Source organism: Vanellus vanellus (assembly GCF_965231255.1).
Source record: "Vanellus vanellus genome assembly, chromosome: 2".
NCBI lineage: Eukaryota > Metazoa > Chordata > Aves > Charadriiformes > Charadriidae > Vanellus > Vanellus vanellus.
The window spans coordinates 21,890,897-21,916,581 of record NC_138906.1 but is presented as its reverse complement, the minus strand read 5'-3'; the positions used below and the strand labels follow the sequence as shown (position 1 = coordinate 21,916,581).

The window sequence follows — 25,685 nt, the reverse complement described above, 5'->3', positions numbered from 1 at the left end:
TCCAAGGATGGCTATAGAAGAACAGTTGTAGGTGTAAGGATGGTCAAATGAAATTAACATAGGTGTACAGTAGTGTATTGGACAGATAACGGGGATAGTAATGAGGAGAGATGGGTTTGACCTGCCAGATTCAGCTGATTTGCCGAAAGTCAGAATGTTCCAGCACTGTCACTGGCAGATGGTTTTGTTACCCTGAAATAAACCTTGGAGAGCGTTGAAAATTGCTTGTTTTCTTGCTTAGATGACTTTTAAAAAGGCAGGTATATATTATCATACATTTCTGATACATCAAATAGCATCTATCCTAAGCAGTACATGCTTTTGTTTATATAAATAATTTATATAACTAGCAAAAATAGTACCCAGCACCCAACCAAGAAGTACAAATGGGCAGCTAAGAAATCAGCTTTCAGTATATATCACTTTCCCCTACAGCTCAGGACTTCAGACCGAGATAATTTTATACCAAGCAAATTACAAAAGTTGCAGTCTCTGATGCCATCCCTATGAACAATACAAAAACCATTATATTGTATTGTCACAGCAAGTTTTAAGTTATCTAAATTCTGTATTCTTTAAGGATCATAATTTCTGTGATTCTATAATAATTTTACGGTAATAGTAATAATAATAATAAATAAGCAGATCTGACTTCCCTAAGCTAGTATTTGAGGATAGTGGTGTATATCAGGAATAGTGTGGTGAGCAGGATTAGGGAAGTGATTATCCCCCTGTACTCGGCACTGGTGAGGCCCCACCTCGAGTACTTTGTTCAGTTTTGGGCCCCTCACTACTGGAAGGACATTGAGGTGTTGGAGAGTGTCCAGAGAAGGGCTACAAAGCTGGTGAGGGGTCTGGAGGACAAATCTTATGAGGAACGACTGAGGGAACTGGGGCTGTTTAGCCTGGAGAAGAGGAGGCTGAGGGGACACCTTATCACCCTCTACAACCACCTGAAAGGAGGTTGTAGAGAGGTGAGGGCTGACCTCTTCTCCCTGGTGACAAGTGATAGGATGAGAGGAAATGGGTTCAAGTTATGTCAGGGGAGGTTTAGATTGGATATTAGGAAACATTTTCTCACTGAAAGGGTTATTAAACATTGGAACAGGCTGCCCAGGGAGGTGGTGGATTCGCCATCCCTGGAGGTGTTTAAAAAAGGGGTAAATGTGGTACTTAGGGACATGGTTTAGAAGTGGTTTTGTCAGGGTAGGTTAATGGTTGGACTTGATGATCTTAAAGGCCCCTTTCAACCTCAGCAATTCTATGGTTCTGCATGTAAGAAAAATAAGATATTTGTTTTGTATTAGCATTAATAGTATGCCACAATCTACTTTAACCAATAAGTGTATTTTTATAAAGCTGGATGTGCTACATCTTCAAAATCAAGGGCAGTACCAAAATACTCATTACCTAATGTACCTGTGTACATTGGGGAATGCAAGGGAACTTCTGCAGTTAACAACTAAACTATTAAAAAAATGGCTTGATTGCGTGGAGGCTCTGAAAATATTAGCACACATTCTGATTCTGTAGTGATTAATATATGTAGTGCATACTCACAAGCAATAAACGAGTACATAAGAAGTGGTTATAGCTGACCCTATACCTTTTCCCAGTCTGTCATCTGTAGGAGCGGTTTTCATGCACTTGTACCCAGACCCGTTTTGCCACAAAATTAAGACCATGCCAGAAACACTGTCGACTTAATAAAATGGCGTTTCTGTACCAATAGTGCTGCATAAATGCTCTCATACCCATGTGATAGTTTCATATTCATCTGACCAACCAGCTAAAAAAATCATGGGGTTTGGTCAACATTAAGAATTCATCCAATTGCTGCCACGTGACCTAACAACAAACATTTTATCATAAAGCATTTCTATATGAGAAGAAATTGCAGGGTTCATTCTCTCTTTGTGAAAAATTCAGGGATTTGCCATGAAAATTCATTCTTCTGGTAAAAAGAGAGGAGAAAAGAACAAAGCTCAGTGCCGAGTTATCATCTTAGGACTGATTGCTACTATTTAGGTTATCTATATCCCTGGGTTCACTGTGTCAGTCAGGAGGGTCAAATAAGGTATTGCATTTTATCCCTTAAAGATGCATCTGCATAGAATCACAGAATCATGAAGTCGTTAGAGTTGGAAGGGACCTTAAAGATCGTCTCGTTCCAACTCCTCTGTTATGGGCAGGGACACCTACCACTAGACCAGGCTGCTCAAAGCCCCATCCAACCTGGCCTTGAACACTTCCAGGGATGGGACACCCACAGGTTCTCTGGAAAACCTGCTTCAGTGTCTCACCACCCTCAGAGTAAAGAATTTCTTCCTAATACCTAATCTAAATCTACCCTCTTTCAGCCATTGAAGCCATTACCCCTTGTCCTATCACTACACTCCCTGATAAAGAGTCCCTCCTCATCTTTCCTGCAGGTGCTCTTTAGGTACTGGAAGGCTGCAATAAGGTCTCCCTGGAGCCTTCTCAGGGAAGCCTCCAGGCTGAACAACCCCAACTCTCTCAGCCTGTCTTCAGAGGATAAGTGCTCCAGCCCTCTGATCATCTTCGTGGTCCTCCTCTGGACCCTGTCCAACAGGTCCATGTCCTTCTTATGTTGATGGCCCAGAGCGGGATGCAGTACTCCACGTGGGGTCTCATGAGAGCAGAGTAGAGAGGCAGAATCATCTCCTTCCACCTGTTGGCCACACTTCTTTTGATGCAGCCCAGGATGCAGTTGGCTTTCTGGGCTACAGGTGCACATTGCTGGGTCATGTTGGGCTTCTCACCCACCAACACCCTCGAGTCCTTCTCCTCAGGGCTGCTCTCAATCCATTCTCTCCCCAGCCTGTGTGCTTGGGGTTGCCCCAACTCACATGCAGGACCTTGCACTTGGCCTTGTTGAACCTCACGAGGTTTGCACAGGCCCACTTCTCAACCTTGTCCAGGTACCTCTGGGTGGCATCCCTCCCCTCCAATGTGTCAACCGCTCCACACAGCTTGGTGGTGTCAGCAAACTTGCTGAGGGTGCAATGTAAGAAGTGAGGTTGAATTGGAGCTTTTTACCATCTGATCAAAATGCAAGAGTAAAAAGGAATGACGTGGCTTTTGGAGGGAAAAAGCAAAGCTGTATTTTCCATGTCCACAAAATGAAATTCTACTTTTTTGTCTGTCATTTGCCCTTGTTTCCATGTCACTTTGTATAAAGGAATGTTTCTAGCCAGGAGGTGCCAGAAGTTCACCTGGTTTTACTCCATTTTACCATAAAATTTTTGTATCTCTGCTCTCACAGACAGAGATATTAATCTCTGGTAAGTAAACTCTTTTCCATCTCGTATCATGAGATGTATGTATCACATGAGATATGTATGTATCACAACTTTTTTTTTCTCATATATAAAGCTATCACAGTAGAAACGTTTGTGTAAAGCTTCAGTTTTGATAATAGAAAACAGTGTATTTCATTATTTTGCAGACCTCAATGGTTAATATGCACTAGTGAGAAAAACAATGTTGAGAAAGTATCCACAATATGTTTGCAAACACTCTAAAGCACTGTCCCAGTTTGTACGCACCTCCGTTCCTGTTAAAATCAGCATCACAGTCCCCATGGGCCAGAACAAGATTTTTCATCCATGGTAATTCCTTGAGTTTTTTTGTTTTTCCTACACCAAAAGAAGCTAACCCAACTGTAACTAGAGACATAATACAGTAGTATAAAATCAAAGATAATATAGTCTTTATGTGTTTATCATGCAAACAAGGAGAACATTTTTTATTGTGTTTTCACTTTTATTTTTTAAACAGCATTCTGGCAGGAGAACAGTTATTTCATGCTTGTATTGTGTGCCTTTATATTTTATATTTGGGAAAAAAAAAGTTACTCGCTGTTTCTATCCTGTCATTCAGCTCGTAATGAGAAGCAGACTAACCTTGGAGATGTTAACATGCTCCTTCTGCTTAAAAGGTTTATGCATGTAAGAATTTGGGGAGGAGTTATAAATAGAACATATTCTTTGTAACAACTGTTTTTTTGAGCACAAGAAAAGGAAAGTTTGGGGAAAGTTCCACTGAGAGAGCTCCTTATGAAAAGGATTGGTCATAAGACAAATCTCCTCCCATGGGTTTAGCCTTTAGCACAGATGTGCTGTGATAATCGTAATAAGATTTCTGCACCTGAAAAACTTTCCAAGTCCATTTTTTCATCTATTTCCCTTGGTGGCTTTTTAAAAGAACTGTCAGTTGATTTTGCAGCAGCGAGTATTTTCAAAGTTGACAACACTGTGTATTGTCTCTGTGCAAAGAGAGTGAAATCAATTTCTCGTGAGTATTTGAGCCCTGGGGTCAATGAAGTGAATTTCGATTATGGAAATTGCAAGTTACTTACACTTGTTGTCATTTAAGAAAAGCAATTCTTGTATTTCATTATTTTTTGCATTTGGCGTTCTGATCATTGCACTGATGTCCATGCATTGCTCCGCTTTAGACTAGTAGAAATCTGGGCAGACAGTTGTCACCTGCGTTTTTTGGAAGAGACAGCGTTCTCGTTTGCAAAGCTGGATGCTAAACACTGAGAAAAATATCAAGTCAAAGGGGATAAATTTGATGGCCTTTCCCGGGTGGTTAGGACCTTTCCTAAGTCCAGCATTTTTTAATATGTGGAATATGATGCTCTGCCTTCAACCATAACGTAGTAACAATACAAATTACTCATTTAGTGCAAATTGGCCTGAAAAGGGGTACAAGTGATAAAGTAGTTTATGATGCACCGATGTGGCATTGAAGGGAAGAGTCAACAAGTATGAAGCTGTCAAAAAGACAATTATGAGACAGAAAAACTGTGAATCCCCTGTCCTTTCTGGGGAGCAGTTACTTCTCAGTAGGGTGACTCAAACAACTAACTGCTCATCACTGGGAATTAATAGCCCGACCCTGATCATGTACAATGAAGCAGGCTTTTCCTGATGGCCTTTCAATTGCTTAATTTGCATTTGCTTGGCAATTTGAAATATATGTGCAAGTACTGAATATTGTTACAGTGCATGAACAGAAATTAAAACTGGAGCTTGTATACATTCATCTGTTCTCTGATGAAAGTGAATAGCTGTTTAATAAATTATTCATGGTTAATTCAAGTAAAAGACTCTGCTGTGTGAAAGTTAGAGGAACCATTTTAGGGTCACCTATCTTTCCACCATGAATCTTGCGTCCTTTGCTATATAGTGCTATATAGTGCTACTAGGAAGTGTTTTAAGTGCCCTTTGGGTGGGAATACATTTGACAATAGATCTTCCACATCCTAGGTGGTATCTCCTTCCTTTCACTGCAATGTAAAGGATAGCCTGGAAATTTTCACTGTATATACTGTGTTTAAAGAAAAAAAAAAAAAAAAAAAAAAAGAAAAGAAAAATCAAATAGGGCTGACACTGTTCTTCTTTTTTTAAAAGTGTCAATACATCTGTGTGAACTAAGCTTTAAGAAAGCTAAGTAAATCCCTTTGTAGGATTTAGACAGGGAGAGGACTGGTTCTTGGATCCTGTTCATGCCTAAGCTCAAATTGGATGTCCAAAGTCAGCAAAATTAAAACTGAAGTTCCTGTGTGAACAGGTACTCATGAACTTTTCCGTAAAAAGAAAGATGCCTTCAGGATTAGGCAGTACCTGAGTGGGGGTGCATGCTTGCAATATTTATTAGATTCGTTAATGCCTCCCACGTCCTAGTTTAGCCTCTCAGATTATTGGGTTCTTTCTCTTTATCCTCTGATTCTGTTACTCGGCTCCTTATTCCACAAGCTGTCTTACTGACTTCATGGGAAAGAGCAGAGCAACGCTGTGGAGTTTCGGCTGTCTTGACTCAAGATGGAGGACATATGAACAAAAGCATGGGAAATTTAGATGAATCCCTTCACTCTCCCATAGATTCACTTCCATATTACGGTTAGAAATAGCTTTTGGCTAAGATAATACATCTTCATTTTCCTTTTTCTCCCTGTTGTCACAATGGTGCTGTGCAATCCACTGGGCCATGCAGCCTGCCTTGGTCTGGTGAGAAAAAGTGCTGCCACACACGGTTGAGCTGTTACACTGAGGTTAACCATTCTGTTTTCTTTTATCGTCCGTCATACAAGGCATTTAACACTGTATAAGGACCCCTCTTCTATTATTTCCTCTTCTCTTTTTTTAATGTTAGCATGGAGCACTCTACTCACAATCTGATGCATAGTAAGAGACCATGTACAGTTATCGTTGTTGCTTTTGTTGCTGTTACTATTAATAACAATGACAGTAACTTGTTTGTAAGTGGTACCCATATCTCAATAGCTGTTTTCCAAGAACGAATAAAAGGACAGTCCCTGACCTCACAGACCACGACACTCTTGAGACAACCAAACAAAGAGTTCAGGGAGGTGGCACTACAAAAAGGATGACAGTAGAAATCAAAAATTATCATTATAGTCAGGTTGGCAAGCAAGCATTTTGAGAGGAAATTGAAAAGTGGAACCGACGGAAAATTTCTCATAAGTGATATCAGAGACAAGTTTTGTATGGATTAAGGAATGGAGGTGATCTGAAGGATTGCCGGGAAGGCAGAAAGCAGTGGGAATATTAGGAGAATGATTTGTGAAAGTTTGTGATGCCAAATGGCCAGTGCTCTGATGGTGTTTCTTAAACCTGGGGCTTCTGAATCGCTCTTTTGCCTGCAGTGGTGGGTAGAACAGCACTTCTCCTTTTATGCACAAGGATGCTGAAGAATCATTGCTTATCACCATGTTTGTACTTGCTGCCATACTCCAGGTTGTCCAAAGTAGAAATCACACCCGAGCACAAACAGTTCTACAGACGTTGGTTAATCTATTGAGTGACTTTTTCCACAAAGGTTACAGTGTTGTTAAAAGACTTCCCGTCACTTATTTGGAAGCACTGCTGACAAGTTGCTTGTGTGACAGAGACAGCCCTCTTTTCTCCTGATGGGAGTGTAGCATGAGCAGCCTCTTGATATCAAGTTTAGTAAGCGGATGGTCTTCTGTAATTCTTTGGTATGATGAGTGTTCCATTCAGACCAAGACTAGAATATTGCAGGGTCATTTAACATCCATCTGTTACACTTTTGGCTGTCTGATTCAGTTGCACAGGGTGATTCAAAACCCCTCTCCAAGCTAATGAATCAGGCTTTCAGAATGTGTTTATTAGTTAGACCTCACAAGGGTTTGTGGCATGTCTCAACTTGAAGCTTTAAAAAAAAACAACCAACATTCAAAATGTATTCAATTAGTACTTTTTGTCTGTAGGGCAACTGCAATAGTTTTATGAGAAAGTCAAAGCAAAATTCATTATGAAGGTAATTAGGAACTTCAGAATGTCCAGATTGCATTCAAAAGAAAGGATATTAATTTTGTTTATTGAGTTAGAATTAGTAAAACATTTGGAAACGTCTGTTCATTAAGATTATGAGAGCATTTGGTTGTAGGAAAGAGACATCTAACATCTTTTTCTAACTTGGGCTGTGGAAAACGAGGAACATGTAACACAGAAAAAGCAAATGCTCAATTGCTGGTGGTGAAATGGAACGGATAAGACAAAAGTTACTGTGCTAATAAGTGTGCCATTTGTGCAGCTTCCACAGACGACAGTGCAGCAGAGAAGAAAGGCGGAACGCTTCATGCTGGTTTAATTGTTGGCATTTTAGTCCTGGTCCTCATTGTGGTTGCAGCCATCCTCGTGACGGTCTATATGTATCATCATCCAACATCAGCGGCTAGTCTCTTCTTTATAGAGGTAAGACAAAAGTAACATGTTGTGTCACTACTAGTCTTGTCACTCGGCTACTATAATTGGGGTCTCCAGAATAGAACTTTCTTTACCAAATCTGGAAAGTATTCTTGTGTGCGCAGGGCAAGTTTGAAGACATGGACCTACTCATCTAGCAGGCAATGCTGTTTTGTTCTTAACATGTCTGTCACTTAGCTGCTTCTTTAACTACTATGGCTATTACTTTTTTTGGTTTTTACCAAAGAAAGATATATCTCAGATACCACTCCACCTCTCTTTCTTACCCTTCATAGTCCTCACCATAGCATTTTTCCATTAACTGTCATGTGCACTGGCATTTTATTTTGGGATATATATTTTTTTTCAATTCTTTTCCTGTGGAAAAATAAAATGTTTGCATCCATTAATTCACCAGAAGAGCTGACATAAAGTAAGTTTTTAGCTGGAAAAGTGTTAGCTGTTCTATACATTCATTTGTAGAAATCTTTTAACACTTTGCCACAGAGTGTGGAAAAGATTCTTTTCACCTAATTTTGACATCTAAATCTAATATCATTTCCCTTTGCTCTTTTTATTAGTGTAAAGAGAAAGAAACTCTTTTAGACCATGATTCATCTGACCTATTTGAGACATCTCCTTTAGGATTAGATAAATTACCATTTTTCTCCCTCAAATACAGATAGCTACCCCAGGTGCAGGTATCTACATTGCAGCTGCTGACATTTAGTCAGCTCAACTCCACTGTACATGACAATATGAGAAAGGAACATTTTCCATGGGTGTTTGAATCTACAAAAAAACTGTGAATACCTACACTTACTTACTTGTGTTTTTTTCAACCCAGCAGTGTTCCTCTACATTATGGTAAGTATAGAGTTGCTAAACATGAAAGAAAATGCTGATTGTTCATAACCCCCACCTGCAGTTCTCCCTTACTTTTAAGAGCCTGGACACTTTCTAATGGGCAATAGCGAAGATGCAGAATCACTGGAAGCGTCACTAGGGATGTACCTAGGGATTGCTTAGGTAAAAGTCTGGACCAGGAAGATATAGACATTCATTCTGAGTGACAGCAGTGTGAATTGAAGTGAGACGTGAACATGAACAAAATGACTCATCTTTAAAATCATATTATAATAAATATACAGCTTAGATGCAATAGTAGTGACAGAAATCAAAATGAATTGTTTATCAGTATGCCAGGCTCAAGCGATGTAACTGCGTTAACTGTCGGAGAACAGCATCCACATAATAAAATCAATGGTTTTCTTTCATGTCTATGCAACATTTCAAGCCAGTTCTGTATTGATGTAGACAAACAAAACTCCACTGAAGTCCTTGTACAAAAGAGAAGGATTTGTGGCTTTCTTTTTTCACACACAGATCGAATCGCTATTCTTTCACTCTAATGAAAACAAGTTTCTTACCTGTTATGATGTGACTGAAAAGGCTAAATAAATGGCAACATGTTTTTTTAAGGAGAGAAGAATACCAAATTAAAACACACATTTATTTATTTATTTTTGTTCTCAGTGTAGTAATGGCATGTTAATTTATTTCATTCATTGATATCATACTCATCATGCAAACAGTGATGCTTTAATCAGTTTTGTTAAACCCATTCCACTGAATTTAATCTGTAGGTGTCATTAATCAATCTAGGCAGTCAAAGCTAAAACGTCTTTTAGCAAGTGATGTAGGCTTTTAGAAAAAACAGAAAAACATAATCTTGTTGTTGAAAATAAAGGAGAAATAATTGAATAAGGACAGAAGGAAGTAAATCAATCAAAATCATATTTATGCAAAATGTGGTATAATATGGATCCTCTTTTGGTTAGTAGGAAAATTGTGATACTTGTGAAGAATCAGCCATTTAACAAGAATTATAAAAAGTTCTACCCATGAAGGGGTGGCCTTTCCCTGTGAGCAGTAAAACCACTGTTGCAGTGGTAAAACCACAAAGGGTGGAGAGGGATTACTCTGTATTTTAGAACATTTCCATAAATTCTAAAACTTTAAAGCCCTTGTTGGTATCGTAAGCATAGAAGAACAGAATTTCATTCTGGAAATGAAATTGCTTTTAAGAAGTTTAATCATTTAATTTCCAAAGGAAAAAAATAGTTTGACCAATTCAAGAAATAAAGAGTAGAATATATTATTCTTATATCCAGCTGATCTATAGGATGTACATTTCCAATACAGAGAAGAATGTATCTTCTCAGACTTGCATTTTGAAACTGAAATACAAAAAAAATAACAAGACATAACTGGCATAAATAGGTCACTGTTACAAAAAAAAAAAAAGCATTCCTTATTGTATTTGTGCAACTGAAAAATATTTCTGAGTAAGCTGTTACAGATAACATGGTGCCCCATATACCACAGTAGACAAGCTGCATTATTTATGGGAAATGAATGAAATGTGGACCTGATGTTACCGTTCTGGGGAAGTTGCTCAAGAGGATTGCCGTGGGCTTGGTCGTGAAATGAGAGCAAGCACATAAATATTTTTGAAAATAATATTGTATGAGTCTCTTGATTAATAAAGCAAGTTGCACAGTTAAAGCAAGATGTGACAGATGGACAGGCAGCTCCCTCATACAGCTCTCTAAAAAATTACTAGTACACTGTAGTCTGCCATCAAGTCTTCTAGCCAAATCAAGATCTGCATTGGTTTCTCTATTATCAGTAATCAATATAAATCTAAGGCTGGGCAAAATAAAGAATGGGGACCTGCCCTGTTTATGTTTACTTTTATAGAGGCATCATATTGATATTAAACATATTAAACATAGCATACATTCAAAACTGTAACATGACTAATAGAGAGATTTCTTTTTACGTCTAAGATCCTAGGATGCTGTCATGATTTTGTAGGTAAAGCATCATTTTCAGCCAGATTCTGTTGGGGTTTTTTTAGGTTAAGGGCTATGTAAGAAATTTTGGGTTGATTTGGTTCATAGTCATGACTGGTTACAGAATAAAGAAAAGTATAATAAACTGATCCCATATCTGAGACTTTAAGACTCTTTCTCCCTTGTGCTTTCTGCAGATATCACCCAGTATTCACTTACCACCTCCCTCAGGTTTTCACATTGCTCATCTCGAATCCCACTTCACGATGCCCCTCACATTTGTCATGCAGTCCCTTTTCTGGGTGAGCTCCCCCAGGATAAGGTTAAATACACCCACATTTTGACTGCACTGTTTAACCTTGCACTGATAAATGCAATCCCTTGTGACACCTCTGAGCACCATTAAATGATATCCTGTGTGTTGGTTTAAATAAGCAATACACAAAATCCAAGAAAAATGCCATTTATTCCAAAAGCAACTATTGCTTTAGAACAGAGTAATACTATTCTATGATTTTTTTTATCCCTAAAGCCTGAAGCAAATGTTTCATCTAGTGGTTTTGTTCATAGCTGTTGAGCACAATGCATATGTGTAACCCCACCTGGAACAAAAGTAGCTATTTTCAACAAACAGCTTGAGAAGTCTTGAATGCCCATAATAGTGTGTCATTTTCAAAGAATACCATCCAAATAGTTCAATACTTTTTCAAAAGAAATTCCCCTTTTTGTTAAGTGTGTAGAGGATTCAAATCAAAATGCAATGTTTTCCTGTTTCTTCCAGCCCCCACACTATTCAACATGTGTTTCGTTGTTTAAGTTGGACATTTCTCTGGTGACCTAAAGATAGGATGAATTATCAACTTTTAAAGTTAAGGGGGTTCCAGTCAAAGTTCCAATGAACTTTGAGCAGGCTATTTCTAAAAACTGAGGATAAATGTCAATTAAAGATTATCTTGCAGAGCGACAGAAGATTTGTTGTATGCTTTGGTCTTTTATTTATTTATGGATAGCCCTGTGGTATTTTCTCTCCCTTGAATTTGATTTTGTTGCAAATAATTTCCCCTTTTGGATCAAGTTACATACCTACTCTTGCCTTGAGGATTCTTGTGTCTCTTGAGTATACTTTGAACTTATTTGCACTGATTTTTTAAGACCGGCATGCATGTCAAATAGTGCTCTTCATGTCTTTTTCAACAAAGCAGAAGCCTGTGTCAGAAATATAGCTATAACACGTGTAGCTACACACTAGCTATACCAAAATTAAAAAGTAATTAATTTATTCACTATCTCGTAGCATATTTGCATTCAGGATTTGAGATTTGGTGGCCAAGAAGCCAAGCATGATGTTGTAGTAGATTGCATGCCTGTGATATAGAACATAGCAAAAGCGGTACAGATATCTGGAGCTGAATGTAAACAGAAGTAAAGAAATTCCTAACTGAGTCAGATGGATTTGCTCAAATTTCATTGATTTGCGGGCCAAATAGCAGGTTTAGTAGTATTTTAGATTTTACTTCTTCCCTTCTTTTTCTTCATGTTCTCTTTTTCTTATATTTTTCACCTTTATTGATTTGCATTTGTGTGTGAACTTTGGCGCTGAAGGCAATTAATGTCCAGGGAACATTTAGCAAATCAAAAAGCAAAGCATAAGGCAGACCCTCTTTTACTTAATGCCTTTGCCTGTTTGCACCCAGTTATCTGCAGACAGAAGGGTTGCACATGGCACAATAAGTTTTCATGTGCGTGCTTTCTTGTGTTTTTCTTACCCTTCTTACTTATATATTGGTCCAAAGTCCTTTTAATCTTTAAAATTTACCTCAGCTGTCATACCAGTGTTCTGCCTTTGGGGAACAAAGGCAAGATGATGTGGCCGCAGCTGAGAAGACAGCAGAGGAATTACTGGCCAGTATGAAGGCGGGGAGTCAGACCTCGTGATGTCTTCTCCCAGCTGGACACAGAGATGCTGTTGCCAAACGGGCTTATGTAAGGCTCAACAACTGCAAATGAAATTTTTCTGTGGTAGTTCTCTGCGGGTAGGGGATTTTAAGGAGTCTAAACTAACAGTGCAAGTTGGGACCATCTTAACCTCAGGCAAAGAGCCTTTCTCTTGTATTCAGCTTACAGATACAAAACCAAATCCAACTTAATAACACATGTAGACTCTGAAGCTGTAGGGATACGAGTGAATTTGGAGCCTGTGTGTTTCTTAATAGCAGCTGTGTATGTCTTAATAGTAGTTAATGTGTCACACACTGAAGAGAAGGGTGGGTGTTTGTGATTACAAGTTATCATTCTTTTGAGTTAAGATCCCGTTTTAAAGGCCATAGCCCTTGCCTTCATGTTCCCACCCTCCCTGGAGGTTTTCCAGATCTTAATTGGGCTGATTCGGCTGCTTAGAAACAGGCATGTACACTCGCTTACACACATGCACATAGCTATGTCTTTTTTAGTTGTTTGTTTTACTTCATTTTGGATGTTTAAGCTGGATAATTTCACAAATCTGTTTTTTCAAACGGCCACACAGAGAGTTGAACTGGTGCTATGGAGCCAGGAGGTGACCTTGGGGAGAAGGAGAGGGAGGAAGGAATGAGCAGCTGCAGATCTTCAGCAAATAAAATAATAGTGCGTGATCAGAGCCTGGGGGATGTGCCTCGACTCTTCCTGATTTAAATTGAATTACGTCTTTACTAGTAAATTGAATAGACTGTTTTTTTAGCGTAGAGACTGACTGGCATGGAAGTGTCTGCATTCCTGTCATTTAACTCTGTCAGCTTCACCGGAAGGCGATGGCATGCAGACTGTTACCGTGGACTGAGGATGGTTCCTCAGCCCTGAGCCCTAGCTGGGGTAGTCTGAGAAAGCGCTAATTGTTGGGTATTTTTTCTAATGATTGAGCTGCATAGTGGATTGTGCTGCAGTATCTACAAACATTCACTGTTGCATTATCTGGAAACATTCAGATCTAGCAGTCGACTTTCTTCTCATCCCACGTCTGCTTAGAGGAAGGAAATAGCGGGAGAAAATAGTCAAAAAAGCCGGAGCAGTTCTTGGTGTTTCAGAGCTCAGGGAATTAACGTGCACAACACAAATAAGAGCCATCATTTCACAGCCAGCCCTGTTCTCCATGCACCATTTACAGGTTTCTGCATTAATGTCACAGATGCAGTGTATGTCTTCAAACAAATGAGAAGTACGTAGGAGACAGAATAAGAAAGAAAGAAGGAATTTTTTAAAAAAGAGTCAGATCCTCAGCTGGCTTAGACAGGTGATGAAGCTCACACAGCTCTGCTGATTTCTTTTGGGATACGGCCCATTGTTTTTGTTATGTATACATTTGACAGGGGATTATGCTTTTAGTTTGAAAAAGGCTTGACATGGTCATCAATTTGTTTTTGTCCAGAATTTTGGACTGAATTGTGCTTTGTGAAGATGATGATTAAAAAGGAGAGAACAAGTATCATTCTTCTCTTCTTTCAAAGTTCTGCAGTGTCCTGGCATTTGGGGTATTGTCATTGATCTCGCTGTCATTGCCTTGTACTGATAGTAAAGTTATTTTTTCCAAAGCTTATCCAGCTCAGCAGGAACCAGCAAGAGAAACCTAAATCAGCCACAAGGGAGAAGTGCTAAAATAAATAATCAACACTGACAATAAAAGTCAAAGGTGGAGAGGAAGGAGGCATTCTGTTTCTCGTCCATCAGCAGCCAGCTACTAAGATGAACCTAAGACTGCAGAAACATTGTTATAACAAGACGTGGTTTAAATCACAAAGAGATACTTTAAACAAGCACTTCTATCAAAAAGAAAAATAAATGAAGCTGGTAGATTTTAAGTCTGAAGCAATCTTTGTTTCAGAACAGTTTCTTCAAAATATTAAATTAACATGATGTCAGGCAATTGATCTTTTCTTATTCCTGGAAATGCGTATCAGAAGTACAGTTTCAGATGTTTGAAGCCTCATCCATTTCCGACTGTGATTTGCCAAATAAATTGGGTGCTTTTAAGAGAGATTAAAGACTGATGCACAAATTATAACTGCCTAAACAATATTTCAGGCAACTTTGAGCACACAGACACCTGTTATGGGAAAGATAATTGGTAACAGAAAGATCTTTCCTTGTCATGAGAAAGCAGGAGGCCTGAATACCCAAATAGATTAGCAGTGGACGAGTATTCTTAGACTAACGGGTCTTGATGGTATCAGGTTAACATGTGCTCATTTAGAGATAGACCTTACTATAGTTTTTTTCCCCTTTTCTTAATCCATTTGAGTAAGTCACTACATTTTTTCTGGGGTTTTGACAATTGATCTAGAATTTGGATAGCTCTGTATTTACTTATTTCCACTTAAGAGAGTTAAATAGGCATTGTTGGCAAAGTATGGTTAAAGAATACAGCTTTAAAATAGATTTAAATGTCTTTAGGCCCTTGAATTAGACAAAGAACTTGACATCAATGGAAATGTAAGATGCAGCCTTCAGTAGAAACAATGAAACAGTCCTCTGAAAGTTTGAAAGATTTGAAATACAGGAGAATAATCAATAGACAGAGAAGACAAATTTGCATTAGAGAAGTCAGCCTAAAAAGTATTCAATAAATTCAGCTTTTGTGTAGTGTAGTGGTGTCGTGCCAGCAACCAAGCACCACACAGCCACTTGCTCACTCCCCCCCTGGTGGGACTGGGAAGAGAATCAGAAGACCACAAGGAGAAAACTCGTTGAGTTGAAATAAAGACAGTTTAATAAGTAAAGCAAAAAAGGTGCACACAGTCAAAGCAAAACAAGGAATTTGTTCACTGCTACCCCTCGGCAGGCAGGTGTTCAGCCATCTCCGGGAAAGCAGGGCTCCAACGCGCGTAATGGTTACTTGGGAAGACAAAATGCCATCACTCTGAATGTCTCCCACTTCTTTCTTCTTCCCCCAGCTTTATATAATGAGCATGACACCATATGGTATGGAATATCCCTTTGGTAAGTTGGGGTCAGCTATTGCAGCTGTGTCTCCTCCCAACTTTCTGTGCACTCCCAGACCATCCACTGGCGGAGCAGTATGAGAAGCAGAAAAGGCCTTAACTTCTTAGCAACAACAAAAAACATTAGTGCGCTATCAATAGTATTCCCATCACAAACCCAAAGCATAGGACTATAATAGCTGCTAGTAAGAAAGTCAACTCTGTCCCAGCTGAAACCATGACAAGTGGGAAATCAGGTTTGCTAGGGAGCTCTGGAGAGTCTTTCAAGACTTTGAAAGATTGACCTTCTCATTCTAATTCAAGTATTTATACTCACATAAACTCAGTTTGGAAAGAGAATCTCTGTGTGTCTTGGTGAAATCCACTGTTCAAGTTTACTGCTGAATAGGAATGAATAGCTGATCCATGCACAAGGACTCTGGGATTTTATGTTCATTGAAATACACAAAGGAACTTTTGATAACCTTTTAGAAAATTTTCAGAACAAAATGTGCATGTGGCAGGGTTGGGGAGATGACAGAGGGACAGATTTTTCATTATGCTATCCCTTCACTGCTCTTCTGACATTGCAGATCGGTACAGAATCATCCTCATTCCACTTTTCTGTACTGAATGAAGGATAGGATGAGGATGGGATAGGGATAGTAGAGGATAGGACGTAAGAATGTCAAATATGTAATACATGTTGCCAAGTTCCTTCTGGCCATTACTGATAGAAACTTGTCTTAATGCAGATGTATGAAAAGGAAATGTAAAACCTTGGAATTACTGCAGCTAACAAAATATACGTTATTACAACTACAGAATCACAGAATGGTAGGGGTTGGAAGGGACCTTAGGATATCATCTTGTCCAACCCCCCTGCCAAAGTAGGTTCACCTACAGCAGTTTGGACAGGAACGCATCCAGGCGGGTTTTGAATATCACCAGAGAAGGAGATTCCACAAGCTCCCTGGTCAGCCTGTTCCAGTGCTCTGTCACCCACAAAGTAAAGAAGCTTTTCCTTATGTTCCGATGGAATTTCCTGTGTCCCAGTTTGTGCACATTGCCCCTTGTCCTGTCTCTGGGCACTACTGAAAGGAGTCTGGTCCCATCGTCTTGACACCCGTCCTTTAAATATTTATAAGCATTGATGAGACAATTGCTTTTAATGAATTACCATCTCAGGTGAAAAGTGTTAACTGGCATAAATTTTAGAGATAGTGTATAATGCCAGCACTGGAATCTCTCAGGAGCAGGGCATCAATCTTCAAATACCAATATTTCAATGCAATTTTATACAACTGTCTCTCCTCCTGTAATTGATCTTCTATATTGCTTATACCTTACAATTTATTTTCCTATGGCATGTACAAAGTAAATTTCATTTCTTGTTTATGTGTACTCAGTTTATTTTCAAATATTTTTAAAATTCGTTACAAAATCTTGAATTGATTTTGAACAAGCTTCTTCACTGGAAGTCTGAAGTTCCTTTGTTCTCAAGATAATATTAATTTGAGACACTGATTGGTTTATATTCTGTAAGTCAGTATAGAACTATATAATTCTTACTGAATTTTGCCTCAACTAAATTGTAGCAGACTGTTCTGTTCTTATTTTATAGTTTCATCATTTGTGATCTAGTGCCTTATAATAGGTAGGAGCCTTCCTGACAGCAGAAAATAAAAGGCTTCACTTTCAAAGATCTCTGGACAGTCAATAGAGGCCCATAACATAAAAACTGACAGGTCCTTTTCTATTCCCTCCCTTTAAATATGATCAAGTTTACTAGAAATTTACGTGTAAAATTCCACCAATACAGTCAAACACATACAGAAAGCACTGACCTATCTGAAACTCTCCTGCAGTTTTCAACTTGAGCCACTTTTTTCTCTTTTGCTTAAAAAAGATACTGTTCAGCAGGAAATAAGATGATCGAAAGCTAGCAACCTCCTTCATAGACTGTAGCACTGGAAACCATGTTCAGATCATACCAACTGAGTTTTGTTTAGACAATATTCAATTAAATGCGCTCAGATATGCATCAAACCTTTTTTTTTATCATGTCTTAATGACATCATACCATTTTTATGGCTAAAAGGGGGCCTATAAGGCTCAAAATTCCCCTATGTTGAAAGAGACCTTTCTGTGCAACAACAGTGAGAAGATATTCCAGTCTCCACCCTTTAGTAAAAATAGATGGAATCCCCTCCTTTTTCTTCTCAGAAGACAAATAGCATCCATTCTTCCTCTCCTGCAAGATTTATGTAAAGACACTTGTTCCAGCCTTTGTACTGCTGTAGGAAGTCAAATATACTGCACAGCCACCAAGAGTGGTGTAGACAGGCATAATGTAAGATATATGACAGGTAGATCTCACTTTCCATGGATTATCCAACTGCTAGTTTCTTTCATTTTGTCTTACTAATCTTCAATAGGAACTCTTTTTTTTCTTAATCTGTATCATAAATTATTCTTCTGCATCCTGATGTGTCTTCTGCATCCTGGTCATGTAAGATCACAAGTGCTTTTCCTTCGTCTTTATTTGCTTAAAATAATGAACCCAAGGAAGCTTCAGTCCTATGAGAAAAATCATAGTCCTGCTTTCCTGCTTTGTAAAAGACTGAGAGGAAGCAGGAGTTAAAACTCTCCAGCCACAGATCAGAGGATTTCCTCTAAGAGTTCTAATTTCAGAGAAAGAACCATATTTTTTCCTGTTAATTTGGATGACAAAACTAAGGAGTTAGTTAAAATAGTCAGCTTGCTTTCTCTCTGGTTTTTTTTTGTTGATTGGGGTTTGGAGAGGGTTTTATTGAGTTTTGGGTTTGTTTTTTTTGGGGGGGGGGAGGGGTGAGTGGGTTTTTTTGTGTTTTCTTATTACTCTGCTTCACGGAGAATAAAAGGGAATAATTTATTAGGCATTTCCTGAACCTCTTCAGTAACTCAAGGAGCTTTGTATCTCCTGATATCAATTAAGTTGCTTTTGGCTTTATCAATTAAAACTGTAATGTCTCTACAGCTTTTTTGGGGTCAGTAGACAAGTCAATGAATTGATAGCTTGTCAGTGCTCTCTTTTAAGGCTGCCAACCACTTGCATTACCCACACGCACACAAAGAAGTTGGAATTAAACAGACTGTTGCTAGCAATGGAAAATCTCACCTCAGGCACGAAGAGAAACCACAGAAAGCTGTAATTGTAACACTTGGAGATGACCTTCAAATCTGTTGGTTTATTTCTGCAACAACAGCTGATGTTTATCCCGTGTGGCCTTGTATCATTAGAACTGATACACATCTGTTCCATATTTCATCATCTGGAAAGGTCAATTAAAGAGAGTAGCCCAAAATGGTAGATTTAGTTTCTAACAGCAGCGTAGCAAGGAAGTAGTAAGTAATCATGGGTACATCTTAAAAAGAAATTAGGGAGCAACTTAATAGATTAAAACTCAGCTCATTCTTATATGCTGCCATTTGAGACCATTTCTAATTATTTTTTCCTACTAGTTTTCCAATGGTTTTTTGTTTTCTCTTTTCATTAGAGACTTCTCGGTCAAGTTCTTTACTCATTTATACCAGTGTAAATCTGGAACAAGTCCTTTACATTTAATTGAATTATTCTTGATTTGCTTTAGGGAGTCTGAGAGCAGAATATGATCCTTTTTCTTTAGCAGTAACCAAACTGTCCTTCTTAATTTTGAAACCACGCTGAACCAAGCTTAGGTAGAAAAAAGTCTCCAAAGTTTGAATAGACTAAGTTTTCTTGTTAGGAAAAGACATCCATTAAAGAGGACAGTGTTCTGCCTTCCTACTTGGTAGGAAGGTGTTGCACTGAAAGGCCTGGGATTTTAAATTACCTGCCAAATAGAATTTAACTCTGGATGCCTCAAAAGTAACCTGATCCTGCGACGGGAGTAAAAGAAATCAGTTGCTTTTATATAACAGCGATCACTGAGAAAGACTTTGTGCTGTACCTGCAGACAGTTCTGTGTTTGTCGGTGACAAGATTCATCGGTCCCCCAAGATTTCTTTAGTGGCTGCTGCCCAACACCACCATGAGTCCCAGCATAATGTCATGGCTGTGGCTGTTCTGTTGTCCTCAACGCTGCTCTTCAGCAGCATGAAATGTCATTAGTGATCAGAAGGCAATCAAAGTGGGGTATTATGGGGACAGAAAAAAAAAAAAACATGCAATGTTTCTTTTCAGAAGAAAGATAATGAGGTAAAATTGTTCAGATTTTGAACTGCCAATGAAAATACAGGCTGTAACTTATCTTCACTGTTTCTCCTCTCGTTTTCCTGCAAAGTTTCGATATAGGTTGCTGTATCTTCCAGACCTCCTTCCAAGCAGATTGTAATTGTTGTCAGTAAAGAAAAAGAAATATGTATCAGCATATTTGGCAGATAACATTTTCAATAGAGAATAATCATTTTTAGGAGCACTTTTTCTGCTAACTGACTTTTAAGAAAGTTTCCCTACTTTCCTGAAAACTATTCCCTTTGACAGAATCTCAGCTTGATCACCCAAAGTCTGAGCCTTCCCAGACGTTAATTACATGCAGGATTTTTAAAGCAGTTTTCCTTCCCAGAGGCATCACAACCATACAGGAATTATTTTGTCTTTCCTAGAAAGGATCTATTTCTTTTCTCTGTTTATTAGCTGTTTTTAAAGCAGGCACCAAAGATCCTAATGAAAATTGGTTAGGACCTCATAAGACCCTTGTACCCAAAGGTCATAAGAGTTTAAACGAAAAGGTTGCTTCTATTTGAACCACCAAAGTAAACTACTCGGGTAGAAATGATGTCACTTGAAATAGAAAGTCATTATTTTGGCGGTCCTGCATAAGCATGCCAGAACTTCATTCAAAATTGTTTTTAAAACTACAGTTTCTGTGGACTGTGGTAGACGTTCCCCCATAGAGTAAAGTACTTTAGCAAATGCCTATGCAGAACTAGGAAGAAAGAGCAGTGGGCAGATCCTTTAGGGGCTGGTGGATCTGCAGGTCTTTATATGACAAAATTCCCAGATCCACTGATCAACAGTTTTAAACAGGAGCTATTTCATCTTCATTGCTTGGACTAGTAGCGATTATTTAGGTCTTTGAGAACAGCCATCACCCCCAAATTTAGAAAGATAGATTAATTCTTCTGACATTTGCTGCTGAACTGTGCTACTCCGTTCCTGTAACAACTACACAGGGTGTATCATGAGACAGAGACCATAATTACAGGGCATTGTTAAAGTTTTTTTTTATTAATTTATTGCTGTACCTTTCATATTCTGAAAGTTTATATTCTTGTTGCTGTTACAGCGACGTCCAAGCAGATGGCCAGCAATGAAATTCCGAAGAGGGTCTGGACATCCTGCCTATGCTGAAGTGGAACCAGTTGGAGAAAAAGAAGGGTTCATCGTATCAGAGCAGTGCTAAAATTTCTAGGACAGAACACCAGTACTGGCCTACAGGTGTAAGACATTTACTTTGCCTCTCTTTAAAGAAAAGGAGCTCTAAGCTGCTGTAGCCTGATAGAAAGAAGATTTTGGATAAGCTTTGTCCAAGAAGAAAACCTATCTAAGATACCAGATTACCACTGCGCAGTAGTTTTTGTTAGTGGACTGAGACACAATGGTTCGTGCAGAACACTTGTCAGTGGACACCTACGGTATCAGAACTGTGGCACAAGTGCCATGTTATTGGCTTTAGGTATGGGGATGCACAGTAATCAAAACTATAATAAAGCTTTGGTGCAGAAGGGTATTACCCTTTGCTTCAAGTGTTCTTCTCTGGTATCTCACAGACTGAGTGACAAATCTGTACCCTTTCAGCGCATAGAGCACTGATCAGTGTTCACAGGTGATTGAGAAAAATATCTCAATGCAGGTAAAGAAGAAAAAAAAAAAGTTTTCCAGTACTTCTACAAGTGGAATAATGGATGAAATACACTCACTTTTCAATTCTAAGTTAACCTACCCACCTAACTGAGCGAGTCACAATGTATATGCTTTCCAGGAGTAGTACAACGTTTCTTGTACATTTTTGATTACTATCCTTCTAAACAACTCATGATATACAAATTGGTAAGAAATGAAGACAGCAGAGAATTTTCACAATGGTGAAATTATTTTATTTCACGGGAGTTCACAGTGAAATTGGGCTGATTTTCAGTTTCAGTGTTCACTAAAAATTAACTACCAGGTTTGTTTCAAGGGTTATCTTTCATTTCTGAGCAGTAGGCTGAAGTAAAGGCAACAGATCCTTTTAGCTGCCAGAGATCTTATGGACCATTTCTTAGGCAATGTGATAGGAAGAACAAGATTTTAAACAAATGGGTTTCTATCCTTTGCCATTTCATTGCAAGTCCTTACTGAGAAGCACCACAGACTTCAACGCACCCCTTCCAGAGATTCAGATACAAGTGTTATTGAACCCTGCTGATTCATACAGTGATTTTGTTTAATGCACATAGTAGTTGCATAAATATATATAAAAATATATTTTTTTTTATAGCTAACACAAGGCGGGCTCTTGTGACTGTTAAGACTGCATTTTTGTCATCCAGACAAAGGAAATGGATTGCATTACTGCATATTTCCACTGAGTTGTAAAATAATCCTTAATATTAGAATATTTTTATGTTGTGTAGGGAAGGTGGTTCGTGTAGTTGCAGTGCCATAGCCTTTCTGCCTATTGGAACCACTCTTTCTTTAATATTGACCCTTTCCCTCCCTGTATAGGGAAAGACAAGACCATAAATTCACACCATCAAAAACAGTTACGCCTTTCATGGAAGGGATTAATATACACTGAGACCCAGATCTTCCATGAGGAGTGGGAACCTAAATACTTTGATGATCTGGACCTAAGCTATTAAAATATTAAATTCAGGTATTGTATGTACATTTCATTGTAGTCCTTGGCTATCAAATTTTTTACATACTGTATAAGGCACTTGAATCATTTTAAAGTGAGGTATACAACATTAGCAGTTTCGGATCTCAAGCAGTTAAAAAAAGTTGTAGATACCACCGTAATAGTACAGTTATTTACATTTCTTGTAGATGCTTATATGGTCTAAATTTGATTACTTAATACTGTTTAAAAAAAAAAACCCACATGATTTTTACTTGTTATTTTGTTCAGTAAATAATACAATACTGTATTTTCTGTATTCTTTTATTTTGTGTAACACACTTTTATTTTCATCTCTTTTAAGTCATATAGCGTGAGATTGAAACTGCTCAAAACTTAACTGGTATTAATCTGAAGGTACTAACAAACACATTGTCTTGAAGCCTGGTGAAAAGCCTGTGGCAAGTATTCGTTCAATTTGTCTGGGTCTGCTGAGTCATGTTTCTAATAGACTGGGATTAAATTGCAGGCTGTTAATTCCGATAGCAATAACCAAATGTATGCACATATATATCTGGTGACACTCATTTTTATTAAATAAAAAGGTATCAGCGCACATCGTTTAGACACGTATTTGGTGTGCAGTACTTATCATTAGTTTTTCTAGGAATCTTGGAAGTCATCAGCTAGGGTTCGTTGGCCAAATGAAGCAATTGTAAAGCTTCCATTTGAGGCATGCTGGAATGCTGTTTGAAATAATTTTTATTTCAGAGCACATCTTGGCAAATTATACTGAGAAATTTACAAAACTCTACACAGTACTGCAATAAGTTCAAGGGATATTTCATATAAGTAAAGAATATTTATATTATTATGGGTTTACAGGTATGCACTTTGGCTGATTCACTCACATTTTTCACGTTTTTATCCATGTATGTGATACATGTCATGCAATGGAACTGTCAGAACGTTTGTAACATGATTAGACAAACACAACAACAATTTTAAAATCCAAGTATTTTGATTATTTTTGTTTTAAGGCCCTCTTGCACAGCTGAAGGATGTCTATTAGTATTTGCAAACTAACTTAAATTTCATACTCCTTCGTAAAATAATAGCAATTATTTTTTTCACTCTTTGTCCCCCGCCTCTCATAATTTGGTGGCAGATTTCACTGGTCTATGGGGAGCATCATAGTGTACTACTTTTGATTTTTGCCATGATGTTATATGCTATGGATTATAACATGACGAGTTGCTGGGTTTATTTAATAAGCTCGATAGGCATATGCTTATGTCTGATAAGAACTGATATCTGAAGAGAAAACCTCCTGCATACTAATGGATGTATAGTGTCTCATTGGTGTCTGCTTTGATATATTCTGTGGTATGTGCTATTTATCCCAGTAGGCAAAAATTAATTAAGTAATCTGTCGCTGTTTTGTAATGCCATCTAGTTTTCTAATTTTTTAATAATTAAAATTGCCACATTAAAAATTATACAAATATTAATCTATAGGTGTGATGAAATATTGCAATTAACTAAGAATCCTATGCTTATCATTTTATAAAGCACCGTGTTAGTTGATCCAGATCGAAAAAGTGTCACGTAACCCCCTCTCGGAGATCCAGCCGATATGTTGTTTAACAATTCATAGAGATTTCCATCCAGGTCTCTGAAACAGTGGCTTCACTAACGTTCCCACTGATCCTTCATTTGAAACTACTTCAGAATATTTCATTTGTTTAAATGCTTACTTACAGAGTCATTTATTCTAAAAGTTATTTTAACTCAAACTTTCCTGTAAATTTGTGTATCTAATGCACGTAATGATTGCAAGACCGCCCAAAATTATCATTTCTTATTATTTTCCATTTCAGTGTTAAATGTTCCATAACACCTAACACTCTCAGTGCTATGCTTCAGCTCATCCTGTTTCACAGAGAAAAGGAAAATTTCAACTACAAGGATTCAAAACACATCACTCTCTAAATCTCAGTAAGATGAAACTACATGCATCACACACAGCTATTGTTGAAAAAAGACCCTTAAATTTGTAAAATTGTGTTTAGACATTAAGAAATGCTGGAACTGCAGAAGAAGTGGACTTGTAATCTCACTCCCATGTACATGCAGATGATGGTGTGGTCTTATTTAATTGCCTGCCATGTTTCTCAGCGCACCCTGTGACGCCTTGGACATAGGGAATGCAGGCTGTCCGTAAGAAGCAGCTGTTCCGTATCTTTCTCCTCCTTATTTTGAAAACCTTTGGGAGCCAAATTAAATTTCCCCAAGCTGAACAGAGTATTTGACTTTGCAAATTTCACCATTTTTCCTTGGTCCACAGAGTTCATACCATAAAACTCACTACACAAGTATCTGAGCCAACTGAATAGCTGAATCACTAGTTTGCCATCCAAATGCGGACAGCGATGGAAAAGGAAGCGGTGAGCCAGTTTGGCAGTGAGCAGGGAAGACATTTTCTTTACAGAAGAGTAATAAGACTTCCAAGTAAAACTTGAGAATATTTCTATAGCCTGTTACAGCACCTCTTGGATAAGCAAAAGAAACTGTAAATGACAAAATCCATCTTTTTTATTTGTAGGGAACTTCTAAACAAGATTCTGCAAGCAGTTGTCATGAGCTGGCAGTATTTCACATAGTAGGTGGGTGACTAAGAGCATGCAGACTACCCCATGCTGGTTCATGTTCCAGCTCACAGACCGTGAAAGGAAAAATTCACTTTGAGTGCATACAGTAGCTGCAGCAGTGCCTATGTTATTATTTTCTGACACCAGCAATGAAGCTTTGCGTGAAGACAAGATTTGGCACCCACCTAGAAGGTACCTCAGCTGCGCAAAATCATAGTGCCTACAGCCGTAGTAGTAGCCATTAGAAGAACCGGAATAGAGCGCAAATTCAGGTTGGATCAACATTTTTGCTCTTGGGGAATTTATTGCTTCCAGTGAGGAGAAATAATAGCAGCAAGCACTGTTGTCCAGAGTAAGATCATTGGAGTCCTTATACATGTGCACCTCCTTGCAGACAACTACCTGAAGCTTGTAGCCTAAAAATCTCCGGAATTAAATGCTACTGAGTGATAATGTAACATTCACCCTAATTCTCACATTTTAGACAGAGACTTCAGGAACGGATACCTGCTACTGCTTTTCTTTATGGATGTGATGGTAAGTTGGGTTTGGGGGTTTGGGATTTTTTGGAATAGGAGGAGGAGAAAGGAAAAATGCAGGAGAGAAGGGTGTGAGTATCCCC

General features: G+C 38.4%; 1 protein-coding gene across 1 annotated transcript in view; it reads left to right on the top strand.

Moving 5' to 3' along the window:
- The window catches only part of PLXDC2 (plexin domain containing 2), a 286,298-nt gene extending 264,460 nt beyond the window's left edge, over window positions 1–21,838 (top strand). The window contains exons 13-14 of the mRNA XM_082498988.1: window positions 7,609–7,769; window positions 20,877–21,838. Coding sequence (XP_082355114.1) covers window positions 7,609–7,769; window positions 20,877–20,993 — 278 coding nt within the window. The 3' untranslated portion in view covers window positions 20,994–21,838. The remainder of the gene's footprint in view (window positions 1–7,608; window positions 7,770–20,876) is intronic.
- Window positions 21,839–25,685: the final 3,847 nt, after the last annotated feature.